General features: G+C 42.4%; 4 protein-coding genes across 5 annotated transcripts; 2 read left to right on the top strand and 2 right to left on the bottom strand.

Annotated features, from left to right (window-relative positions):
- The first annotated feature begins 118 nt into the window (after window positions 1-118).
- LOC119457693 (uncharacterized) lies at window positions 119-10127 on the top strand. The gene is made up of 8 exons (XM_037719339.2): window positions 119-299; window positions 762-845; window positions 1642-1779; window positions 3301-3435; window positions 4818-4929; window positions 6271-6353; window positions 7604-7695; window positions 8455-10127. The coding sequence occupies exons 2-8, from the start codon at window positions 770-772 to the stop codon at window positions 8530-8532; spliced, it is 714 nt and encodes a 237-aa protein (XP_037575267.1). The 5' UTR covers window positions 119-299; window positions 762-769; the 3' UTR covers window positions 8533-10127.
- Window positions 10128-10381: 254 nt separating this feature from the next.
- Window positions 10382-12316, bottom strand: LOC119457694 (uncharacterized). Its single transcript, XM_037719340.2, has 2 exons — window positions 11967-12316; window positions 10382-11876 (listed from the first exon to the last, which is right to left on the bottom strand). The coding sequence occupies exons 1-2, from the start codon at window positions 12173-12175 to the stop codon at window positions 11540-11542; spliced, it is 546 nt and encodes a 181-aa protein (XP_037575268.1). The 5' UTR covers window positions 12176-12316; the 3' UTR covers window positions 10382-11539.
- On the top strand, window positions 12314-15567 carry LOC119457688 (uncharacterized). Its single transcript, XM_037719328.2, has 7 exons — window positions 12314-12407; window positions 12506-12542; window positions 12607-12691; window positions 12778-12930; window positions 13015-13211; window positions 13280-13509; window positions 15444-15567. The coding sequence occupies exons 1-7, from the start codon at window positions 12316-12318 to the stop codon at window positions 15487-15489; spliced, it is 840 nt and encodes a 279-aa protein (XP_037575256.1). The 5' UTR covers window positions 12314-12315; the 3' UTR covers window positions 15490-15567.
- Window positions 13741-23305, bottom strand: LOC119457689 (phosphatidylinositol N-acetylglucosaminyltransferase subunit H-like). Of its 2 annotated transcripts, none has more exons than XM_037719329.2 (5): window positions 22909-23305; window positions 22615-22693; window positions 22413-22540; window positions 20706-20783; window positions 13741-18591 (listed from the first exon to the last, which is right to left on the bottom strand). In XM_037719329.2, exons 1-5 carry the CDS (start codon window positions 23167-23169, stop codon window positions 18514-18516), a joined length of 624 nt encoding a protein of 207 aa, XP_037575257.1. In that variant the 5' UTR covers window positions 23170-23305; the 3' UTR covers window positions 13741-18513. The 2 variants fall into 2 exon arrangements, with proteins under 2 accessions (XP_037575257.1, XP_049526282.1); XM_049670325.1 differs by having other exon boundaries at window positions 22845-22964.
- Window positions 23306-23440: the final 135 nt, after the last annotated feature.

Genomic DNA, 23440 nt, shown 5'->3' with positions numbered 1-23440 from the left:
AAAATGGCAAAAACATGTGACACCATAGTTTGCTTCATTCTTGAACACAAATTAAATTCGCGTAATGGAGTGTCATTATATGTGATTGAATGTGTCTTCATTTCACTGGCCCGTCACTTCATAACCGTATTTTACGCACGTGGCGCAGACTCTGGGCACACACACAGATTCAGTGGAGAACCCGTATTGATTTTTCTTCCAGAGCGCATCCCGACCACTTGGACAGAATGGGTGGGCTGGCAGGCATCAAATGACATGATAAAATGCGACAGGGGCGCACGCCGTATTGAGGCGCCAAGGTAAATGTTTTGGGTGTTCTGCAGATTGCCAAATTTGTATGAAAAGACATATGAGACGTACGTAGTCATGCAGTTCCTGAGCATGTACAAGTGTTTCATGTTATAGACTGCTCGCCATATATATATCAGACTTTTTGAAAACCGAAACGGTTTACTTGAATCTTTTCGACTTTTTATGCGTAAAATTAAAAGACAATTCTCGCGGTGACGGCTTAGATGACTTCACTGCAGTGCTCCGCTTGACGCGGTGAAACCCACTTAGGAGCCGGACGGAGTAAGTTGGCTTCACCACGTAGAGGGTAATAATGTGGAAAAGCCAGAGTTTCAGACAACTGTTGTGTGCGCTCGTTTCTGAGGGTATCGTTTGTTACTAAAGACAAATATCGGAGATATTCAGCACCAGTGTAACGCGCTAAGCTCCTTCGGGCTGCTGTTTCATTTTATTTTTATCCCCTTTTATAGATAAAAAAATGCCTTGGTTGCTACTCGGAACAGCTGTCTTGGAACTGATATGCCTGGGCACAATTGTAGACTCCGCGATTATTCGTGAGTATTTCCTCGAAGCCTTCATTCTCAAAGCTTAGGAATGCATTCACCCAGAACCGAGGGGGCCCAAATGACCACAATAGATCGTGAGTAGCAGTGGTAGTCGCTGATATAGAGCTTTCGGTGAATAACTTATATAGTAGGCAGTATATGCCTAGTCGTTTATTGTTATAACCCAGGAGACAAAGGTTCAAAGGCCCCTCCCTCGCGAAATATGCTGTCTTCGGACGGTGTTGGTTTTGTGTACCTCAGTTGGCACTCCGGTAGAGTACAATTAAGTGATGGGGGGGGTTGCCTATATATGCTTTTGGAGCGGCTCCATGTGCTGGAGCACTAATTCCTCAAGAGCTTCAACCACCCGCAAAGAGGCCACTAAAATTTTTGACATTGACTTGCGCTATTGTGTAAGATGTAACATTAGCGATAGATTTTTCTTTTAGCTGGGAAGATGACCAACTCGAGTGACAGATCTTAGAGATTTCCAGTTGCAAAATAAATGTATAATAATTCATACATGTTTTGCAATTGGAAGTGTCACTTGGTAAATTGCTTGTCACTTGCTAAATCGCTAGTGAATAAAGGAAAATAAGTCCTTAACGACTGCATTTAAACTAGATCACTACATCGAGTTAAAATATGGTGGTTACATGCATGCATATCGTTTTTATTTGTTTGTTTGTTAATAATGACTGAGCGCTGGCACTGTGTAAGTGGTGCCCTTGCACAGTTCATGCTAAAGCTTTTTTTTTTGCCAGCCATCAACCTTAAGTATTATATTTTTCTTGTTGCATCTCAGAAAAGCGCCTCATTGGAACGGCCTGCAACACAACGGCGCAATGCCAGGCACTTCTGCCGAAAAGCCAATGCATATATTCAAGCTGCTTTTGTATAGGTGGCCACTACTACAGCTGGAAAAACAACAGCTGCATCCCACGTAAGTTCCCTTGACTTGTACGCATGCGGCGAAGAATGCATGTGTATTGAATATTCATCTGCTGCTCAAGTGTCCTGCGACACATTCTCTAGAGAATGCCAATGTAATACGGGTTATCGATAACGTTGAACCCACGTGGATATAACGAATTATCGGATATAACGAAGTAAATGTGAAAAGATTCTCATCTATATCAACGTGCTACAAATATATGATTATAACGAATATCGGGTATAACATAGTAAATCTCAACTGTCGAGCCGATTTCACTGTGTTACAAACATATGTTTATAAAAAATATAGGATATAATGTATGTATTTTTGTGTTGGATGGCACTTTGTGAGGTTCGACGTATATTACATGCATAATGTGAGAGCCAGAGCAGAGTGCTCTTACCTGCTCGTTGATGTACTAAATCTGACATTGCCATCAGAATATGTGAAGAGGTTAATTGTTCAGTCAATAAAGCTCCTTAAAGTTTACTTGTCTTTGGAAGTCGGCAGACCATCAACTTACTTTTGCTGACAATGAATATCTGCTAAAAAATTATTTTTTTCGTTTTTGGCACAGTTGAGGCAAACTGCTGTGACAAACTGTCTCTAGAAAGTCATCATACTCTAGATTTTAAACGTTCACTGATATATAACAAAAATTCAAGAGACATTTTTGTGAAATATGTGAAAAACTAGGGATGTAATTTGCAATAGTAGGTCCAGTGATCTGCATCACACAACACATTGAAATAATTTCTGCGCATCTGGCAGAGAATTAAGAAATATCCTTTTGTAACAGAAGCCATGAAAAATAGCATACAGCCCCACCTCCATTTTTACTCCAACAACTTTAGAAAACATGTTGCACTAACTGAGGATTTGTTTCAATTGAAGCTTCACAGCAATACCACATTATTTGTTCCACATTGTCCAATGCAATATATCGCATCTATGCTTGCCTGCTTCATACAAAAAAGGAAAGAAAGATCACCACTATGCCCATGCCTTGCCATTGGAAAAGTATGTTGCTGGTGCAGAATTTTGCCACTTGTTGGCAACTAAAAGGACAGTCTGACTAGGCAAACAACAAATGCCAAATGTTCTAGCAAATGATGTGTTGTTCTAGTGAATGATGTGGAACAAAAATGTGATCTTGCCACAAGATTTGACCAAAAACAAAACAGCGGTGAGTGCATAATCCTCTTTCGAAATTGTTAGGATACAAACACAAGTCCCTATATGCTTTGTGTTATATCAGAAATATACAACTGTAGAATGAGAGAGGTGCCGTTTATATTTCGCTAGTCTGCGCTAAAGGGCACCCTAACCAATTTCACAGTTTGGTCCCAATTTGAAAAGGCTGTTCCACACCTTGGTGCTGGGTGTAGCTCACATGAGAGAAACACATTTAACATGCACCTAAGATGTGTGTCAAAATTAGAAGTCACACAGTTTTATAGTGTCCACATGGAACTGATTTTACCTATTTGCATGATTCCTCTGTTGCACCTCTGGATCAATCAACAGTCATGCTCCTTGGTGAGAACTGCACACATGACAACGAGTGCAGCTCCCACCTCATGTGCAGCGCCCAGCGGTGCACCTGCATGCCAGGGTACAAACAGGTCAAGGACTGGTGCGAACCCACACAGATGCAAGATGGTATGCACGCAGATATTCTCCTATCTTTAAAAAATAACTGACCATCACCTTTTGTTTTACACTCCTGGGTCAGTATAACATAAAACCATTCCAATCTGTTTTTATTCCAAATCGGAAATTAGCCCTCCATGATAGGCCAGAATGGTTCGAGTCCAGCCCATATGGGACAGAGCCTGAAACATTTTGACCTATCATGGAAAGCTAATGGCCGACCTGGAATAAAAACAGATTAGAATAGTTTTATGTTATAGAGGCCCTGCTGCCCAAGCTGTAGTATTTTCCATCGTTCATTCCTTAGAGTAGTGTTTAGAAGGCGAAATACATTATAAGCAACAAAGAACAACAGTACCAGCATGCAACACACAAACACACTCCAAGAAGTGAAAGAAGGCATCTTACTTTTGCATACATATGTACAGCCTCCCTCATTTTTAGCTATATTGCGTGAGAGCACTATAATATGGTGGTACGTGGTCCTGAAGAAAACATCGCATTAGACGACTCTTGCACAGGAGTGCTTAGTGCACTTGAGAGTACTTCTGCCGGTCTCGCAGATGATCACCGCTTAAAGGTGCTAGAATGACGCGTGATGGACGCTCGCGCGATATAGCTAGAAATGTGGGAGGCTGTACATATGTATGTTTCAACAGCTGGTTTCCTTAATGTTTACCATACCAGGAAATGCAGGTAGCCGGTATACTAATTGAAAATGTACCATTTGTTCACTATCCTATTGTTACTAGTAAGTTCCTTACTAATCAGACATAAAGGTTGGTTGGTTGAGCAATTGTGTTACAAGCAGCCATGCGATTTGCAAGTATCATACTAGCATGCATCAGTGCACACTGAATTCTTGCTCACAACTGTGAAGTCTATGAGTCAGAAACATGCACTATAATCTGTGCAACTGCACACGGTACAATAGAACACAGAAAGTTGAGATGTCTTTCTGTTGCCGCGTCCATTCGTAGTGGGGACAGGGAACATCTGTTCTCAGTGACTTCCACCTGCAGCAACACTGCACTATTACCTGGAGGTGAAATTACAAGGGATATGTTTTAAGGTTACAGCTGGGTCGGTATAATGTAATGATTCATTTAGCTTGATTTTATTCCTTTTTTTACCCACCATTCATGGTTGGCTGATCCTAGTGGTAACAAAGGCGCAGCACCGTTAAGACCACCGAAGAAATGTGAAAGAGGAAAATAATTAGAATGGAAGTGTTATATAATTCCGGCCATGCAGTGATGCCTGTTTGTTCACAGTAGGATTGTACCTGCATTGAGTCCTACAGCACTTGAGGAGGCTACATATTCTAAACATGCGATAATTAGTGAAATAATGATGCTAACAAGAATTGGTGTGTGCATATCTTTATGCAGACACTGAGCGGTTTATGGAGTTCCCACAGGAACAACCCAACCTCCTTGTTGTCATACTTAAGGGGCTTGGAATCATTGCCCTCAAGGTGTCGCTCTTCTACCTACTGGCAAAGTAAGTATATTGTGGCAAGTACATGTGGCAGGCCTTGTCTGATGCACTGCTTTTCCATTGCCTTGGATGCTTAAATTGAGTGCCATTATTTCTTCAATAAAAACAACGGTATATAATCCACAATGCCAGCATGAACACTCGTGCCAGAATCAAGCATGAGAAACAAAAACGCTCAGGAAAAAAGAAAGCAAAAAACAAAGAGAAAGCTGATTCTTATGAAGTTTCTGTTAGGGTGTCCAGGCTAACTTGTAGTCTTGCTCTTCAGTAAGGTATAGCAGCAAGTTGCTCGAGAATGTTTGCTTCGTTTCCTACTTCAGCTTATGCTGTATCCCTATCGTTTTATATTTTCCATCATATTATTGTCTTGCCTCAATATGTAAACTGGCAATTTTTTTTTTTTTTTTAATGTTTCGCTGCTTTTTTGCTGTTCAGTAGTATTGGTGCTTTTTAACATTATAAAAAGTCCCCTACAGTGTTTACACTATGGGACCTTTTTCTGTACTAAAGATTTATACTTTTGTATCTGCACTAAGTATTCAATAAACAAACTTCAAACTTCAATTAAGAATGCTTGTCCTGTTGACTGTTTCTTTCATCCTCATCTTTGTCCAATTTACAGTGCCACGAGTGTTCATTTCCTTACACGAATAAGTGTAAGGAAATTACATTGAATCAGTGTATTCAATGTTCAGCAGACTTTATATTAAAGTATTATTATAATGCCAGCATTGCCACATGAAACCACACAAATGAAGGAGTGAATGAACGTCTTTCAGATTCGCAAACTAAATTTCATCCCAGAGACACTCCTCAAACAAACTGGGTGGAGAGAGGCAGCATACTTTTAACGGATTCTTATAGTGTACCACTGAACATATTCAAGACCCAAAGCAAATGGATATTCACAGTAGGGCTCAACACACCCAAATTGAGCAATAGCAATGACCCACGTTCATTTCACTCCAATTCACTCATTCAATCAATTCACTCGACTGATTGGTTGATTATTTAAATAATCAATTGCAACCAATCAGTCGAGTGAATTGATTGAATGAGTGATTGACGAACAGATGGAAGGATTGTGTCTGATGTCCCAACGCAACACATCATTGCACCGTGCAACACATATACTGTGAGATGCTGGAGTGCAGGACTACAGATTCAGTTTGACCACATATGTTCTTTGACATGTGCCACATCAATTTTATTTCTAAACAGTCACTATAAAATAACCTCCAAAAGAATACCAGCGTGGATGGTTCTTATTCACTGTTCTGGGCATAGTTTTTTCTGCCCACAAGGCAGGAACATAACATCCAGCCATGTTTATGTACATTTCAGAGTGATGTGCTTCTCTTGCAATCATATGGTGAGTCAGCAAGAATATACTGCTGGCGAAATCTACAGACCACCAACCAAGCCCTGTAAGACATTTTGTAAGACACTTCATACCTCAAAAATAATTTCCTGTTGTCTTCTCTTTATGATTGTGCGCAAACCTTCATGTAGCAAACAGTACAGACGTGGGACAGTGAAAAGAAATTGTTATCCTATATATCTTCCATCATGGGTGTAAGCATGGGATAAGCTGCCTTCCGGATCTAACTGTTGTATTTAAACAAAAGTGTGTTATTCACGTTTGTAACATACCTATTGGTAATATTAAGAACCAACTTTAAAAGCAATATTATGGCCTGGAGCTTTTTTGGGGTTTTAGGAGGACATGTTGTACCAGAACTAATGTGATATTACAGGGCATGCTCAGAAACGAAGACAGAACTGCAGGCACTTTTCCATCCTCCTAACAATATAGATAGCATAATATTGACATGACATTGTGATGCGCAAGACAGGGGTAATTGGAGATCACGGGGAGAGGCCTTCGTCCTGCAGTGGACATAAATATGATGATGATTATTGTGATAGCACTACCCTGATTATTGGTACTGTTCAAAGTTAAGGCAACTTGCACTGTCCTAATGGTACACAACAACTTCGCAATTTCAGTGTTTAGGAGCCCATTCACCTGACACTGTTACACACTAGTGTTATTTAATGAATGGGCACGAATTAGTACATTGATAACTCGAGAAGAAAAGGTGTAAGCTATACTGAACAAGTGTTTGCACACAGCATGTAACCTTTTCTGTATATTAGGCGTGCTTGTTAAAGCATGCATATCAATGTGTGTGTGGAGCCGTCGGCTGCTTCCCTTAGCAACAATTAGCAATTCTGCTCCAGAGTCCACCAGTGGACCAGTCAAATAAGGAAACTGTCGCTTTGTGATCCTCCAAAAGCTTTGTGTATTCTGAACTCAGACTGATTACAGGTATTGCAGTGCCTTTCGGAAGCAATCTAAGGAAGGCACTTGCGCTAGGGTGCTCATTAATTAAGAGGGAGGGTTGTGAGGACTAATGTACCTGCGCTTTTAAAAATGGTACCATGAAAAAGTTTACTGTGTGCACGTTTTTGACCTTTGAAGGGAGGTGCACATTGACTCAATAACCATTTCTGTTGGGCACATCCCTGTCACTGATGTTCTGCACTGAACACAACAGTAAAAAAAAGCCCACACGTAGCACTACAACAGAGGCTGAATAAGCGATGATGCATTACATAATAGTCCTACAACAGCGCATGAAATAAACAGCAGTTGACAAAGTTCTGCTTGCAGGTTCACAGGAACAGCTGGCAGTTAGCATGCCGTACCCCTCCACAATTGCGACCGGTGCGCAATACCAGGTGCCACTCTACATAGACCAAACGGTAAGACGTTGCCAGTCATAAACTAAAATGCAAGTCACTGCTGTATTTGTCACTTTCTTCTTTGATTACATGATGCAGGTGTAATGAAGAAGAGCTCGAGCATCACTCCTGCCGCTTGTCCGCTGAAGAGGAAGAAGACGGACGTCTCAGCGCTGCAGCTCGCGCTTAAATATGGCTGGGTCTGCTCGGCTGCTCTGCGCTCGACCTGACATGACTGTGCCTACGGCTAACTCTAACCATTAATAAAGCCCGTAGCATTTGGCGGAGGTGCCGGGTAGCAGCACGAAGAGTGCGGCTCCAGAGTTCCAGGACGAGGTGATAGAGACCTCAGCACTTCCACCAAATGCTACAGGCTTTATTAACGGATAGCGTTAGCCTTAGGCACAGTCATGTCGGGTCGAGCGCGAGCTGCAGCGCCAAGACGTCGGTCTTCTTCCTCTTCAGCAGACAAGCGGCAGGAGCAATGCTCGAGCTCTTCTTCATTACACAGGGTATGCAACAAAATGAGGATGAAAAGGAGATGAGGCACACAATGAGCTTGATGTGTGTGTCTTATCTTTTTGTGTCAGTTGCCTGTGCTGCTTGCATCATGTCGCCTTGGTATTGCAACTAGCCCAGTTCTTCAAGTTGGTCAGCTCATTTTATCAGCTGTTGCCACTTTATACCAAATCATTGCTCTCGTGATCTGCTTCTCAATTCGTTGACTTGATCCTAATTGTCAACAACAGAAGATGAAAGGGTCAAACCTTTTTCTTGCAGGTGCAGTTCCCTAAGGAGCAGACACCCAACTACGCTGGAGAACAACCTACTACACCTCAGCCTGCTTTTCCAGCTTAAGCCCACATGCATACACTGTGCCAAGTTGCTCTTGCATACCACTGCGCTGACGTTGAGGCAGGCTACCACTACAGCTACACTGCTGGTTAACCTCTTTCACTAAAGCTGTATCACTTGAAATCATTCTACCAGCTGAGAATGCAGACTTTTTGTCTTCCAATTTGTGCTTCTTCGTGCTCTCATCTATATGCAAGGCACCCAATGATTGTTGTCTGGAGAGAGATAAATGCACACGTATGACATGTATAACAGCGCCACGCACAGTGTGCTATTGTTGCGGTTGATAAATGATCCAAAGTTTCATGCCAGGGCTGAATAGTAATAATTGTGGTTCCACATATTGAAACAGCACTGTGAACTGTGGTGGACTGTGGAGGTCTCCAAATTAATTTCAACTGCATAAGTTTGATTCTGCTGATTCATGGGATTTGACGTCACATGTGAGAGTCGTAGTGAGGGGCTGAAAATTAATTTTAACCTGGGAGTTTTGTTAAGCGTACCTAAAAGCATGTTGCACTAGTGCTGTTGCATTGCACACCTATCGCTATGTAGCCACTGTTGCTAAGAACTGAACCTGCTACATAACGTGCTCAGAAGAAGAATGCCAAAGCCTGGCACTGAGCCACCATGGTGGGTCTACCTGGTGGGGTATTCTGTAAGAGTCCACCTAGTGGACTGTCCATTTCGGCTGTCGTTGATTGGCTCCAGCTGCACGAGTGAGATGGAGCCAGCTAGTCTCCTTCTCGCTTGTGCAGCTGGAGCCAATCGGTGACAGCCGAAATGGACAGTCCACTAGGTGGATTCTTAAAGAATACCTCCCCTGCCCTCAGTATTTCTTTATCTAAGCACATGAGCGTTTTTGCATTTTGCTTTTATTGTAATGCGCCAACTACAACCATGAGCCAAGCCCTCATGTTCAGCTGCAGAAGTTGGATTTATAGGTAATTGAATATATACAATAAAAATTTTATACAAAAATTTCCAAGGGGATTTTACTGCTGTTCGTTATACACAATTTGTTATGTGGGTTCGACTGTATTAGGCGTTATCTGCATATGTGGACTACCAGGAAAAAGAAGCCGCACTCACTCATTAGAGAGAAAAATAAAGTGCCACAAGATTAAAGCACAAATAATAGTGCAGTCCCACAAATTTGGTCACTGGCAATTTTTTTTTAAAGAAAAGTGAACATTTAGTTGGACTTTGCAAGTATGGATAGTTGAATAAATTACATTAAATAAAGCATTGCTGATAAGCATTACATTAAATAAAAGCATTGCCAACAAGCAAAGCCCTCTTTCACTACCTATCAAGCTTGTATGATATCACTTTTTACATTCTGTACTTTCATGCTGGCATTTTGTAAAGTAACTCTTTTGACTTTACTTAAATATGTTTTGCACTCATCTTTGTAAACCTCAACAGAAAAGGAAAAATAAACAAAGAAAAAGAATCTATACTTTGCTGTAGTGTGTTGATTAACAAATGTAGTCGTGCAGTTGTGCGGACAAAATATTTATTTAGGAATAGAGCCTCGGACGTCGTCACACCCAATGGAAAGCCTAGCACACACCATTGCTATGCAACTTGGGGAGTTTTCCATCTCCAATGATGGAAAACTCCCATGTACTTCAAGTACTCCATGTCCAAGTGCTCCACCCCATTTTGCATGGGGTGGAGTACTTGGACAGAACTTGGCCCTTGCCATGTACAATCCTAACAGTGGGCCTCAGAAATGCTCCATACTGGATTGAAGAAGCCATGACAAGCCTGACAACAGCTTCGGGGCATGATAAATGCCAGCGTTAAGAGACAATTATGTAGAAAAGCACACGGAGACAACTCTCCAGGCATTACGAACAACTACTTTATTCGACAGGCAGTGAGAAGCCAATATATATTTTTCCAGATGCGTGGATGCCACATCAGGAACAGTGCACAGGAAGATCAGAGAGGCCAGAGACTGTAATTCATGTCCTGTGTGCAGACAATGAGCCACAATGTAAAAAAAAAAAAATGTTGTGATTGTTGTCTGGAGAGAGATAAATACACACGTATGACATCTATAACAACACCACGCACAGTGTGCTATTGTTGCGGTTGATAAATGATGCAAAGTTTCATGCCAGGGCGGAATAGTAATAATTGTGGTTCCACATATTGAAACCGCCCTGTCGCGCTCTTTGTTGCCAAACGACTGATGATCAACTTTGTCCTCACATCACAAACAGTTTCAAAGATGGGCTGCCAAGTGACACACGCCAAACTTTATGCAGTTCACCAGTGAAGTTGCTTATAGGGCAAACTCATTGCTGCGTTAATTACACGAATGAGGGAGCATGCTAATGAACTGACGGGCTTGACTGCACATCTTTCTGCACACTGCAAATCCTGCCCTTGTCGGTGCGAATTTTATGATGCGAGGATCCTGGGCGCGAGCAAAGATAGAACAGTACAGGAACGTTTGGAAGCATTTCACATTAAAGAAAAAGTAATGCATGTCTAAGTCAGACTTCCACTTGTGTTGCATAATGTGGAGCGCAGCTTCTTAGAAATAGATTTTTCGAGTTTTTCACAAACGTGCTATGCACCCTTCCTGATGTGGCTGCGGCATCTGAGCATTGGGAAAAATATATAAAGTGAACTTGTTGCCTCTCGAATAAAGTAGTAGGTAGTAGCGGCTGCGATGTGTGTCTGTGTGTGTTTAATTTTTCCATTGCTGTGTCTATGCCCTGCATTATGTTCTTAAGCAAGCACCAACCAGCCACACATGTTCTCCCAGCTCTAGACGAAAAATATATGCAATGCTTGTCTCACTGGCTCAATAACTCGCACGCTTGCGCTGAAGCTGGGGGTGACATGCACATAGATCTGACAGATAATCAATCAACGACGGAACACGGAGCCAAGAGAGCGCAAGAAAACCAATCATGCTTAAAGGATTCACACCCTCCGCTCAGACCCTAAAGGTCTACTTGGTTGGGGCAATTCGTATGGCCTGTATCAGTCAGTCGAAATCAATACCCCTGCTCGTCGGTATTTTTCTACTTCTGGGATTTAGTAGACTCATGCCTTCTTTCTCCACGGGTACAGCTTCCTTGCGAGATTTGCTCCTCTTAGCTGACGCGACCGCCACCATGGTGTCATTATCGACAGAGTCCACAAGTGTCTTGAGATCACCGGCGTCGGCGACGGCTACTAGCAGGTCAAGACGTTCTAGCGTTGCACTCGCACTAGTAGCCTTCTTGAACTTGAGCTCGTAGGTTTTTCCAGGAGGAACGAGCGTGACGGACAGTTCATCCGTGTCATCGCAAGTTTCGAGTCTGCAGTTGCTGATACGCCTTCTGCAAAGATGTGATTGATGAGTAGCATGTACAATGCTAACGGTCATCCGCTACAAACATTTTTCTTCTTCTTCTTGTTTACACACTTACATTAAATGCTTAACGTTTTCTTCGCGACGGGAGTTAAGCGATCCGCACGATTCCTCGAAGCTTGTCGATGCTTTCCAAACGGTGTTGCCGTCTGTTATGGACAAGTTAAGCTTAGACAGCCTTGCGTCATTCTCCTCTGTTAACAAAACGAGAAAGAAACGGCCCTTGGAGTCGTCGAACACTTTACTGTGTTTTAAAAAACGGGACATAACACCGATGTTTTGAGCTAGCGGTTTGTTGGCTTGGTGTAAACTTATATCGGCTGCAATTGGCTTCTGACTGGCTATTCTTTCAAACTACGGTACTACGGCTACACCACGGCACCACTACTCCGGTTGGCTAGTGAATCATGCAGACGACGCTGATCAAGAAGCGAAACATGGCCCCTCGGTGCAAACTATGTTGGCATGGGAAGTTCGTGTACAAGTTTATACTTGAATGGTGAGGTACAGGCAATGTGCGGAGGTCATTGTCATCCTAGCATTGGCTAAGATGCATGACTCTAACCAGAAATGATTTTTTTTTTACTGCTGATATAGGCCTCCCGATAGCGTCAACGTGCTAAACCACGAACAGGTTGTCTTTTCAGTCGTTTGTCTCGCCTGCTCATTTACTGACACTCCTTTCTTCCGTTCCACAGGGCATTATCACGACAGTAGTAGAGGCTGTCAGTAAGGGAGACTATCCTCAGAAGCTTTCCAACGGAGAGTTCATCGCCGACATTGGTATCCTTTTCTTTACAAGCGCTACATTTTGCATGAGTTTCCGCCTCCGCTTAGGATGCGGGAGCCCCTTAACGCGTTCTACGCAGAACCTCGCGAATGGAAGATGAGTGGTCAAATGGTCCTTGAGAAAGACGGCGCAAAGTACGAATTGTACCATCACGAATTCCACCTGCGTGTCCAGAGAAACCGTGTCGCCCCGCCCTCAGCAGACGACATCCGTAATCGCAACGCTGACGAAGGTTGTAAATTTCACTAGTGATAGTTTTTCTTTATTTTCAATGGTGGCGAATTGCTCTTCACTTCGAATTCATTTACTTTCACAGGTAGCTCTGCTAGTGAGACTTCCTTGCCACCAGTGAAGCAAGAGTGGCCATCACGTAAGAAGAAACGCAAGATCAGGATGCCTGCAGTGTACCGCCACAGGAATTCCTCAGCATCACGGGCTGTGGTGCACAGACAATCCAGGCGTTACCTGGAGCGCACACTGCCATTTTCAGTGCAGGACTGCCTGCGTTATGTGGTAAACGTGCGACACTTTTCCTATCTGGGCAGAATTTAATTAACACACACAATTTTTTTTTCTTTCAGAAACCCAAGGATGCCAGGCACAAACTTGCTGTGAAGCAATACTACATACCTGACATGATTTACCGAGCACTTCAGCAATTTGCAAATACCTCGGAGACCCAAAGTGGCAACAGTGCTATTATCTTCCTTGACGACAGCGTGTCCCTGAGAGACAGTGGGCCAAAGGCCATTCAGTATGGCCAGAGCAATGATCCAACAGCAAGCACTGGATTGTTTCAAAACCTAAGAAGGTGATTTCCCTAGCGCATAAAGCTGTATTGTTGTGTATAACTCATGAGAGCATCACTGACTGCATTATGTAAAATGGACAACAATGCAAAGCTGCCTTCTTAACAATTTGAATGTTTTATGGGTCCCCCCCATTGGAACACACTTACAAAAAATCTTAGTGACAGCACCATAATTGTGTTAAACTCTCAATGCACTGTACAGTGATATAAAAGCACAACCACCATGGTAAATCTTAATTGGAACAACATTTAATACAAATCTACAATCAACATTTGGTCAGGTACCCACGACATTGATGATCTACTACTTATATTTTATCACTGAAAGCAAAACAACAAAATACAAAATATCACTATATTAATACTCATCATACATCTTGTCATTGTTGACATAAAACATGAGCCAAACTCTTTTAATGTCTTTTTGTATTCATAAAAATTTTTTTTTTAACAAGACCAACCTTTGAGACAGGCCAAAGAGATGCAAATCCAGAGTGCATGCATAAAAATAAAACACACGCTAATAACATGCACAGAATGCATGTTAGGGTGTGTACTTTTGAAAATACTTTCTGATGCAACATGCCACAGCACTGTTCCACTACACAGCTGCAAAAGATTTCTCTCAGGAATGCCTCAAAAGTCGCTCAAGCCCACAATGTCACATTATGATGTGGGCCTGAGCAACAAAACAAAGTGCTTACATTCCATCCATTGTGATTCCTGCCTAGTGGAACAAACAAATGAATACCACACAACAACAAAAAAAGAAAAAAAAAATGTCAAGAACAAAGTAGCAATCCTGGCTAAGTGGTTTGTCCAGATATGAGAAACAGCATTATCAGGATGAAAGGAGAGCAACATACAGTGTTAACTATCTAATTTTAAGAGCTGCAGCAGAGTTCTACTGAAGACATTTTTACACACATGGAAAAATGCATTCTTTGAGACATCCAGTCACCTTTTCCAGCAGGTTCATTATGAGAAAATGACAAAAGCTAGTCTTTTGAGCAAATAGATCATTCTACGATATTGAGGATTTAATACAGAGGCTGTATTTGATGAGAATTTTCTTCTGATTCTATTCATTCCATCTCGCCAAATGGCTGATCACCGCAATAGCGGGATTGCTGCTTCATGTGATCTAATGAAGGGCAAAACTATAGGAAAAATAAAATTGTTACAGAAAAAGGTTCCAGGCCCCTCAGTGCCTTACAATGCTTTAGAATATGGGTGTTGAGTACATTTCAGCACTATTTGTTTGCAGCATTCAAAATAGAAACGCTGTTATATATAAACTAATCCACATTGCAAATGAAAAAAAAAAAAATCATGCACCAAAATTTTGGCTGATGTTAAAAAAATTTTGCATTTTGAATTAATTTGAAGTTCTACAGCGTGGTGATTTTGGGACATTATGACAAGTGGACCAATTGAATGATTCATCAGTAAACATGTCACTAAGCACATTGATCAGCTGTCTTCGCTGAAATGATGCCTAAATAGTATCTGCATTCTACTTTCGCTGCAACTCCCATTCCATTTGAGTTTCACTTCTAATCCAATCCTCGAAGCCAATCACCCAGCAGTACTGATCGGAGCAAACAATGCAGGCCACGGCTCACAGAACTTCTCGGAATACAAAGAATCATGGCAGAATCCATCTCGCGATGAATGTTTCTAGAGGAAAATCAGGCGTCAAAATGAGGTGACAGTAATGTGCGCAGGGCCACTGATACATCTTCAAATTCGCAGCTTGCAGGTACAAGCTGTTTACAAAGTTTTGCTTTTTCGCAGTTCTTGTGTCCACAAAACTTGTGTGATTGATTACATATTCAGCCTTATGTTTGTAAGTGTACCTATTAAGTATGAGCCTTTGTAAAATCTTTGCATAACAGAGTAAGTGCTGTGGTCTTTTACTCTTCTTTTTTCAGGGGCGTTGCAACAGTTCTTGACAAGATGTCGAAGTGGATAGCATGAAGAGACGCAAAACATTCGTTAAACTGACAAGGGTTGCGCAGTTCTGCAAGAGTATAAAAATAAAAAAACAAAGCCGAATATGTTTCATACTTTCACCTCATTTACATCACAGAAGAGAAACCAGCATCTCAACAGATAGATAACTCTACAAGATCTAAAACTTCACATCAAAATGTCTTGTAAGCCTTTCAGGCGGTACACAATAAATTAAAATACTGGGCACAAATTCGGAAGTAATGTCCTGGCAAAATACGCACACAAGTGTCTTCTAAGTTATGGCATTTTATAATGCAGGATGCCTACAGAAACACAAAAGCAAACACTGTTAATGTGGGACACTGAAAAAATGGACAGAACAATGCACTGTCCTGCCATCCTGTTCATATTTCGTGGTGTCCCGTCTTCGCTATTTTTTTACCCATGTGTAACCCATGCACAAAATGGCTCAAGTAGTTGCTATTCTGAGGTTCCCACAAAAAGAGCGTGTTCAACAGTAACAGTCTACACACAATAATTAAAAAAAGAAAACGACAGGTTTAGGAAGCACGCCGTAGCAGGGGACTCAATGAAATACTTAATTAGCTTAAACTGATAAAGTATACTTCAATCCCCCCCCCCCCTTTTTTTTTATTTCCTGGTAAAAGGTTCATTATTACAAGCGGAAATGAAGGTCAAAGTTTCATTCTTCCATAACCCCATCACCTGTATGGCAGTGTGGTGTCCCGGATTTTCAAACTATCAGTGTGACTAGCAAAAGTTCTCGAACCTTGCCAAGTTCAGTCTTTGGCTCTTTTAGAACACAATGCCAAAAAAGATCAATTAACTACGGCTTAGCAGATGCCGTCCAAATCCATGATGCCACGCCTAGTTGGTGCGGGAACTTGAAGGCAGTGTCGCTGCCCATCTTTCCTTTTTGTGTCTTTTATTGTTGCACCAAGCCTTTTCTAATGGTAAGAGTGACATTTTTGGCATTGTGGACGGGTTTTTCATTATTACAGCTCAAGTTATTTTTTCTCCTCTTTAGTGTCCCTTCAACATCCAGCTATGTATTCAAATAAATATGCATATATTTTTTTTTTCATTCACTTATCGAAATGCAGCCAAGCTTGAACGCGCAACATTCAGCTCAGCAGCACGTCATAACCAGCTACCGCAGCGGGTCCATTACAATTCTCTCTATAACTCGAGTCATCTCTTGGCACAACACAAGTGCATAATGATTTTCAGGAGAATTACTGCATTGGCCCAATTTGAACGTGCAATGTTTTTTTTTCTTTCTTCAGCAAAATTCACTAAAGTATGACATGTGTGTTAGAATCGAGAAATTAAAACTGCATTTAGTAGCATCAAAGTAACACCCCCAAATCTCGAATGCCACCTTCCAATTTCAAAGGTCACATTTTGCCATACTGGGAGCACCGGAAGTTTGTGCTTGTCATCATTGGGACACCACCCATAGCTGGCATGTAAAGTGCAAATCCAGTGCCTTCAGAATGGAGCTCTAAATTTTATTTCTCGAAGTGAGAACAAATTGTCACTCCTCTCTCTTACCATGAAAATAGGGTGAGAGCAAAGGTATTGGATTTCAGATTTTCTTTTTTTAATATGAAAATCGGTGAGTAGTTACAATCGAGAGCATTGATTGCACTTTCCATTTCTGACCAAGAAAGATCAGGTGTGCACTATGATTGAGTAAATAGGGTATCTACACCCTATCTAGGCTTAAGTGTTTGCCTGTAGTGACCATTTGAAAACATTAATAGCGATCTTTCTCCTTCTCTGGATTGCCTTGCGTGCAATCATTCATCATACCCGCCACTGCTGTTCGGGTACTATGGGTTCAGCCATGGGTGCAAAACAGCAGGTTCAAATCTTGGCTGCAATGGATGGGGGCAGAATGGAAGAACATTTGTGTATTTAGATTTATGTGCACATTAAAGAACCCCAAGTGGTTATGATTATTCCAGAACACCCTGCTCTGCCATGCCTCGTGACATAACCATTTATTATCATAATCACTTATCTTCTTCTTTCTGGGGTTTTACGTGCCAAAGCAGTTCTGATTATGAGGCACACGGGCGTTTTTGCATTTTGTCTACATCGAAATGCGGCCGCCGTGCTCAGTAGCGCAACGCCTTAGCCACTGAGCCACCGTGGAGGGCCCCTAATTACTTATCATAAATTGCGATGCTCAGTTCACCAATTTACCACAGTTAGCTTATAACGTGAGCTTTTACAATGTACTTTCAGTTCTTCAAAACAGTGAACCAAAGAAGACACACAGGCTATGAAGTGTGTTTTGATTACCATACTGCGCACAGAATACAAATGTGCAAGTTGTGGTCTCAAGAGCTCTACAGAATGTGAAGTAAGATGTCCCCATTATCAAATACTACACAATCTACCATCACAAATGTCTACACAGGGCTGCAAATTAATGCATTCAGCAATTGAAAACATCAGTAAACAAAAAAAAAAAAAGACAGAAAAGTAGTAAGTGAAAATGATGCTCGATAATTTGACAGTGTGGTTCATGATATGTAATGAGTTACCAGGCAGCAAAGCTAAAATTTCAACGTCAGTACCTGTTTACGGTAAGACTAAGCTTTCTACAGCTGAGTGGCGATTCAAGCTTCCTGCTTTTTAATTGGCATGCTGAAGCGGCCCCTTCTGCTACAAGGTGGACAGTACACACACAAGCGATATGTTGCAAGTTTGTTCCAGACACAAAAAGCCTGTGAACATCTCCAGTTCGTTACATAAAAAGCTAGATTAAAAACTTGGCAATTTCACAACTCTAAAAGGATGGGCTTTTTATAAATAAGTAAATAAGAAGGATGGGACATCACTGATCCCGAGCGGCATCTAGGGTGGCTACAGTGACCAGTGCCCCCAAAATGGTAAAACGATCAACACATAAGTCAATATGGTAAGTGGTTGCAAGGCGCTGACAGACTTGGTCAACAGCGGGTTGCCAGCAAAAGGTAACGGTGGCAGTTACGATTATTGCACCCATGTGCGGTGTCACTGCTGCAGGCTCCAAGATGAGTCGTGGATGCCACGGTAAACCATCTTCAGGGCATCCAGCCTCGGCATGGTGTTCTGTGATATACGAAAGTTAAAGAAAGCAAACCACGAGGACTAAATATCTCATGAACCCTTAGACATTAAAGGGCCCCTCACCAGGCCACATACAGTAGAATGTTGTTGATGCGATTCTGCATAATACCTTTTTCAGGATAATATGTCTTTTTTTTCCCCCGATAATATGATTTGGTTGGACAATACGATTTTCGGATGATACACTTATTTTCCGGTTCCCGTGAAGATCGTATCAACGAGATTCCACTGTAGCAAATTTTGGTTATATGCTGGAGGCTGTTACGTGCCCTCTAAGGAGTGCTCTACCTTATTTTTTTACAATTACATTTTTACAATTACATTAATGCACATATTGCAATTTACGAATTGTAGCCGACGACTTCGAAAGTCATATTCACTCTGAAAGAATTTTGAGAACACCAGCTTCAAGATGTGCATTCCATTAATTTTTTAGCTTCAATGAAAGAAAAATGTGTTTTGTTAAAAAATGTAAGTGGAACAACGGTGAGTTCTTACAGCAAGTTTAACAGTGCTTATCTCAAAATTGGTGCTAGTTTCAAGATTCTTTTTAAGTGGATGGGCCTTGTGAAGTCACTGGCTTAAATTCGTAAGTTGCAATTTGTGTGCTAAAGTAAGTACAGTGGAATCTCGATGATACGATCACGGCTAATACGAATTTTCGGGTAATCCGAATTTTTCTGTGGTCCCGGCCGAGCCCCATTACTTTGCAACGTGCTAGAGAACGGTTGTTATGAATCGATTTTCGACCCGCGTCGGTTGATACTAATAAACGCCGCCCCACCGACGGCCACGAAAGGGAACAGGGCGCAGTCACGCGCTTTCTCCTTTTCTCTTTTGGTGCAGAGGCACGGACACGGTGCCGGACAGCGCGGAGGCCGTGACTGGGCGTGAAGAGTTTGACGCGGTGGCGCTTTTCTTGCTTTTCCGCTTTTCCCCACGCCACGCAGGCGTGGGGAAGTGCGGTCTATCGCTTCAACGGAAACTGAGCGGCGTAAGCACAGCGCATACAAAGGTCAGAGCCGCGTGGAGATAGCTTTCAAGATACGGTGTGCGCGACAACCCCGACAGCCGGCACAGGCGCAAAGTACAAGAACGCATTTGTTGGCAGAATAGAAGCCGCCCCCCCCCCCCCCCCTCCTCCTGCGCTGCCTTCCCGCTTTGCTCCTTTCGCGTGGGAGATAGCGTCGCCAGTTACTCTTGCGCCTGGTTGCAAGATACGCATTTGGTGTCCCACAGCACAGCGTCACCCCCCCCCCCACTTTTTCCCTCCCTCCCTCCTTCTCATACCCTGCCAGCCTTTCGCACGACGGAAGCAGGGCCGGGTTCGACTGGCGCGCCCGGCCGTGACAGAAGTCTCGTTTGCTCTCCGTGCGTGAAGGCAAAAAAAGGCGCGCTTTCACTCGCACATACGGCACGCAGAGACGATTTTATCGCCCTTGGACTCATGCTCCTCCTCCGCATCGCCCTCGTTGATCTCCTCTCCCGTCGGTGGGCGCACCTCGTTTAGAAGCGTGCGCGCTACCGCCCTTATCGGCGAGATTTTCCAGCGGAAGCCGCATTATAACCGGTATTTCGTCTCACGCGGCTGCACTGTAAGCGGTATGTGTATACATGGAGTTCTATGGGAGGGTAAACGGGAGTCGGAAAAGGCCGCATTGTAGCAGTTCTTCACTATAAAAGGTTACGTTATAAGTGATCTATACTGTAAATGCTTTTTACGTGCATGTGCCTGAGCGAATTCACCTCCGACTCTTTAATTTAGCTAGTTTTAATTGTGTTTCGATGATACGAATTTCGGCTAATACGAATATTTTTCGTGACTCCGTGAGATTCGTATCATCGAAATTCCACTGTAGTTAAAGAACAGAGTAATGAAAGTTTGTTAATTAGTCTATTATCTATTTTGATTTCCAGTGTAAGTAACACATGCCTCTTCGAGTAATCCAGCTCAATGAGTAGATTTGTGCTATATGCCACGGGTGATTAAAAAAAAATTCTCTTAAGGTTAATAAAAGAGCACCCAGTATGTAGCCTGTGTAAGCAGACATGCAGTGCATTAGAGGTCATTTCAAAGACAATGCTTCAACACTTACTTGGAATAAAGGCACCAGGCTGGGAACCTTGGAATCTACGTTGTGCAGCAATATAACCAAGTAAAAGATGACACTGTGCTGTGTGGACAGAAAAGCAATGCATCAGTAAGCTACTTTCATAAAAAGTACAAATGTGACACCTACTAGCTCAGCCTCAGCAGTGAAGCTGAACCTAGCTTCATCATTGACAGTTCTCTGTGAAGATCAGAAATTGCATTGTGTAGCATCAGTTCTACAGGTGGCTCACCAGTAAAAAGAAAGAAAAAAAAAAAAGATAGATGGACAGATAGTAGAGAGAGAGAGTAAAAATACAAAAATGTACTACATCTGAAGTGTTTCTGTAATTTGGCTTAGTTGAGGCAAAGTCTGCTGCAAGATTGTTCAGCACTGCGACACAATCACTTATAAAAACAAGAACAAGCACTTATAAAACATTTTCTCACACACTGCTCCGCACAGCTGATTAACATACTGTATGATGCCAATTGGAATGACTGCAAGTAGCTTCAACAAAGCTTGTTTTGCACTTGTTGCAAAGTGAAGCTACTTTCATCTTATCTCCACATGTATTCTGCAGAATTTGGGCACAATGAGCCAGAAACAGCCCGGTGTGTTTCTTAAGAGTTTCTGCATGTAGTATGACAAGGTTTCTCGCTTGATGGTTCTTGCAGTAAGGTGGAAAGCTGGGCGAGTTGGAACTGATGCATTCTTTGGACCAGCGCGTAAAATGACGGCCAGACAAAAAGGGAAGTACACAGGACGAGCACTGTATGGTTATGGTTCTTATCCCCGTATTCAGAAATGCGCCTTAACTTGAAGAACATCCTTCACTTGATCTAAATGACGCCTGGCATGAACTTGCCTAAGACGCTCATCACATTTTTTCCCGGCACGTTTACATCAGGCACTATTTTGACCAAGTCAAGCATGGGCTTCAAGTTAAGGCGCATTTCTGAATACGGGGTTTAGACTCCTAAGGGTTCTCAAAAGAGTTCATAGAGGTATGCAAGAACTACCCGCAAAGGTACGCGACAGGTCAGCATTGTGTAGAGACACCACGAGACATACACTGCTTGCTTCTTAGGTGATGTAACAGAACATCAGTGTGCAGGAGAGGCCCTTTTTAAGCTAACGCTCACACAGCAACTGCTTAACGTCAACAGAAACATGTGAAACTTTCTAATGCAACTTAGACGACAAGGTTTCATTCAGTGTAAAGATTTGAAACAAAATTGAAGGTTGCTCACGTTTATTATGCATGCCATGCTGCAATTGAGCACTGCAAGCAAGTTGCCTAAAACAGTACCTATAAATAAACCATATTTCTATTTATGACCCTAGCCTGGTGTCTGCTCTTCTTTGCTTCGGTAAAACAAATAACTGCACAGTGCTGACAGGAAGAGTTCGCATGTGCAAATTTCCAGTGAAGCCAGCTTATCTGGCATTATGTTTGTTGCTGCATGAAATTACTAACAAAGTACCAAAATCTAGTCTAGTTTGTATACATACGTCTTCAGAAAAAGGTGCCGACAGACAAGTCATATCTCGTCTGTGCACCTTGTTCGAAAGACGAATGTCGTCTTGCTCCGAGAATACGATTACCATCACCCCTCCCCCCCCTCCCCTAATTTATCAACACACTCAATCCAATTAAGCACAAAAGTGTGGGTAACACTGTATAAAATGAGTGCTTGTATATGGCAGTACCATGGATATGGCTTCCGAAATCACAACGTCTTCAATGTTTTCACTGTTGATGAACCGCGACTCCTGCCTTCCGGTCACGAATGTCGTCGTGGTCTGCAGACCTAGCGACCTCATCACCAGAAGAGACTCTGTGGGAAAGACAAGCAGGTCAACGGATTCGTCAATGTCGCGCAGACAGGAGAAGCAAGCCGACTGAACTTACCTTCTTTCACGCGGCGCCGAAGCTTCACAACCAGGAGTAGACACAACACTATGAGAGATAGGCTGAGAATGTCGACTCCCTATAGCGAAGAGGCGATACATCGAATTAGGTGAAAGTAACGGCCTAAAACGCATGGGTGCACAGAACTGACGATAAAACTGAACGTTCTGCCAGATGCGCAACTGCAGCTTATTGGCAATCGTGCATCATTAAACAACGCAAGAAGTAACGCACTTCCTCTGTCCTTGTATCATGCCATGCCAGTTATATGGTCAAGATGCAACTTGAACTTACTCTCGTATGGAGCCCGCAGTGGAGAAAACATAAGAGAAAAACGGGCGTTAAGACAAGCCATCGCTTAGTGTTGAAGGCTTGGTGTCGGAATATATATTCCTGGACTAAGTTTTTGCCGTAGTTAATGGCACAAAAGTCCAGCGGCTCGCCCCTGACATTTTCGCACGGTAGTTTCGACGATGACGCGACTGCATTGCCGTTGAAGGCCGCTTTTGCCGTCGCAGATTTTCTGCAGGCCTTGCCTCTTATGCCTTGAGTCATCCTTGCAGATTACATTAAGGTGTGCGAACACGGCGAGCAAATCATCTTATAAGGTGATCAAACCATTTAAACAGCCAAGCTGTCAAGGGTGCAACAGGGCGCCGCCATCTTGGCTGACCTGAATGCGGTGTAGCTAGTGTGCCAGTTCTATTGCCGTATTAATTTTAATTTCCGTCCAATATAGTAATTTTATTACCTCATAAAATTTTTATAACGTTTATAATTATTATGATTAGTTTAAAAAAAATTGTTCTCTTGGTTTTTATTTATA

The sequence above is a fragment of the Dermacentor silvarum genome, chromosome 7, assembly GCF_013339745.2.
Source record: "Dermacentor silvarum isolate Dsil-2018 chromosome 7, BIME_Dsil_1.4, whole genome shotgun sequence".
Taxonomy (NCBI): domain Eukaryota; kingdom Metazoa; phylum Arthropoda; class Arachnida; order Ixodida; family Ixodidae; genus Dermacentor; species Dermacentor silvarum.
The sequence above is the reverse complement of the archived record's forward strand: the minus strand, read 5'-3'. Positions and strand labels throughout refer to the sequence as shown.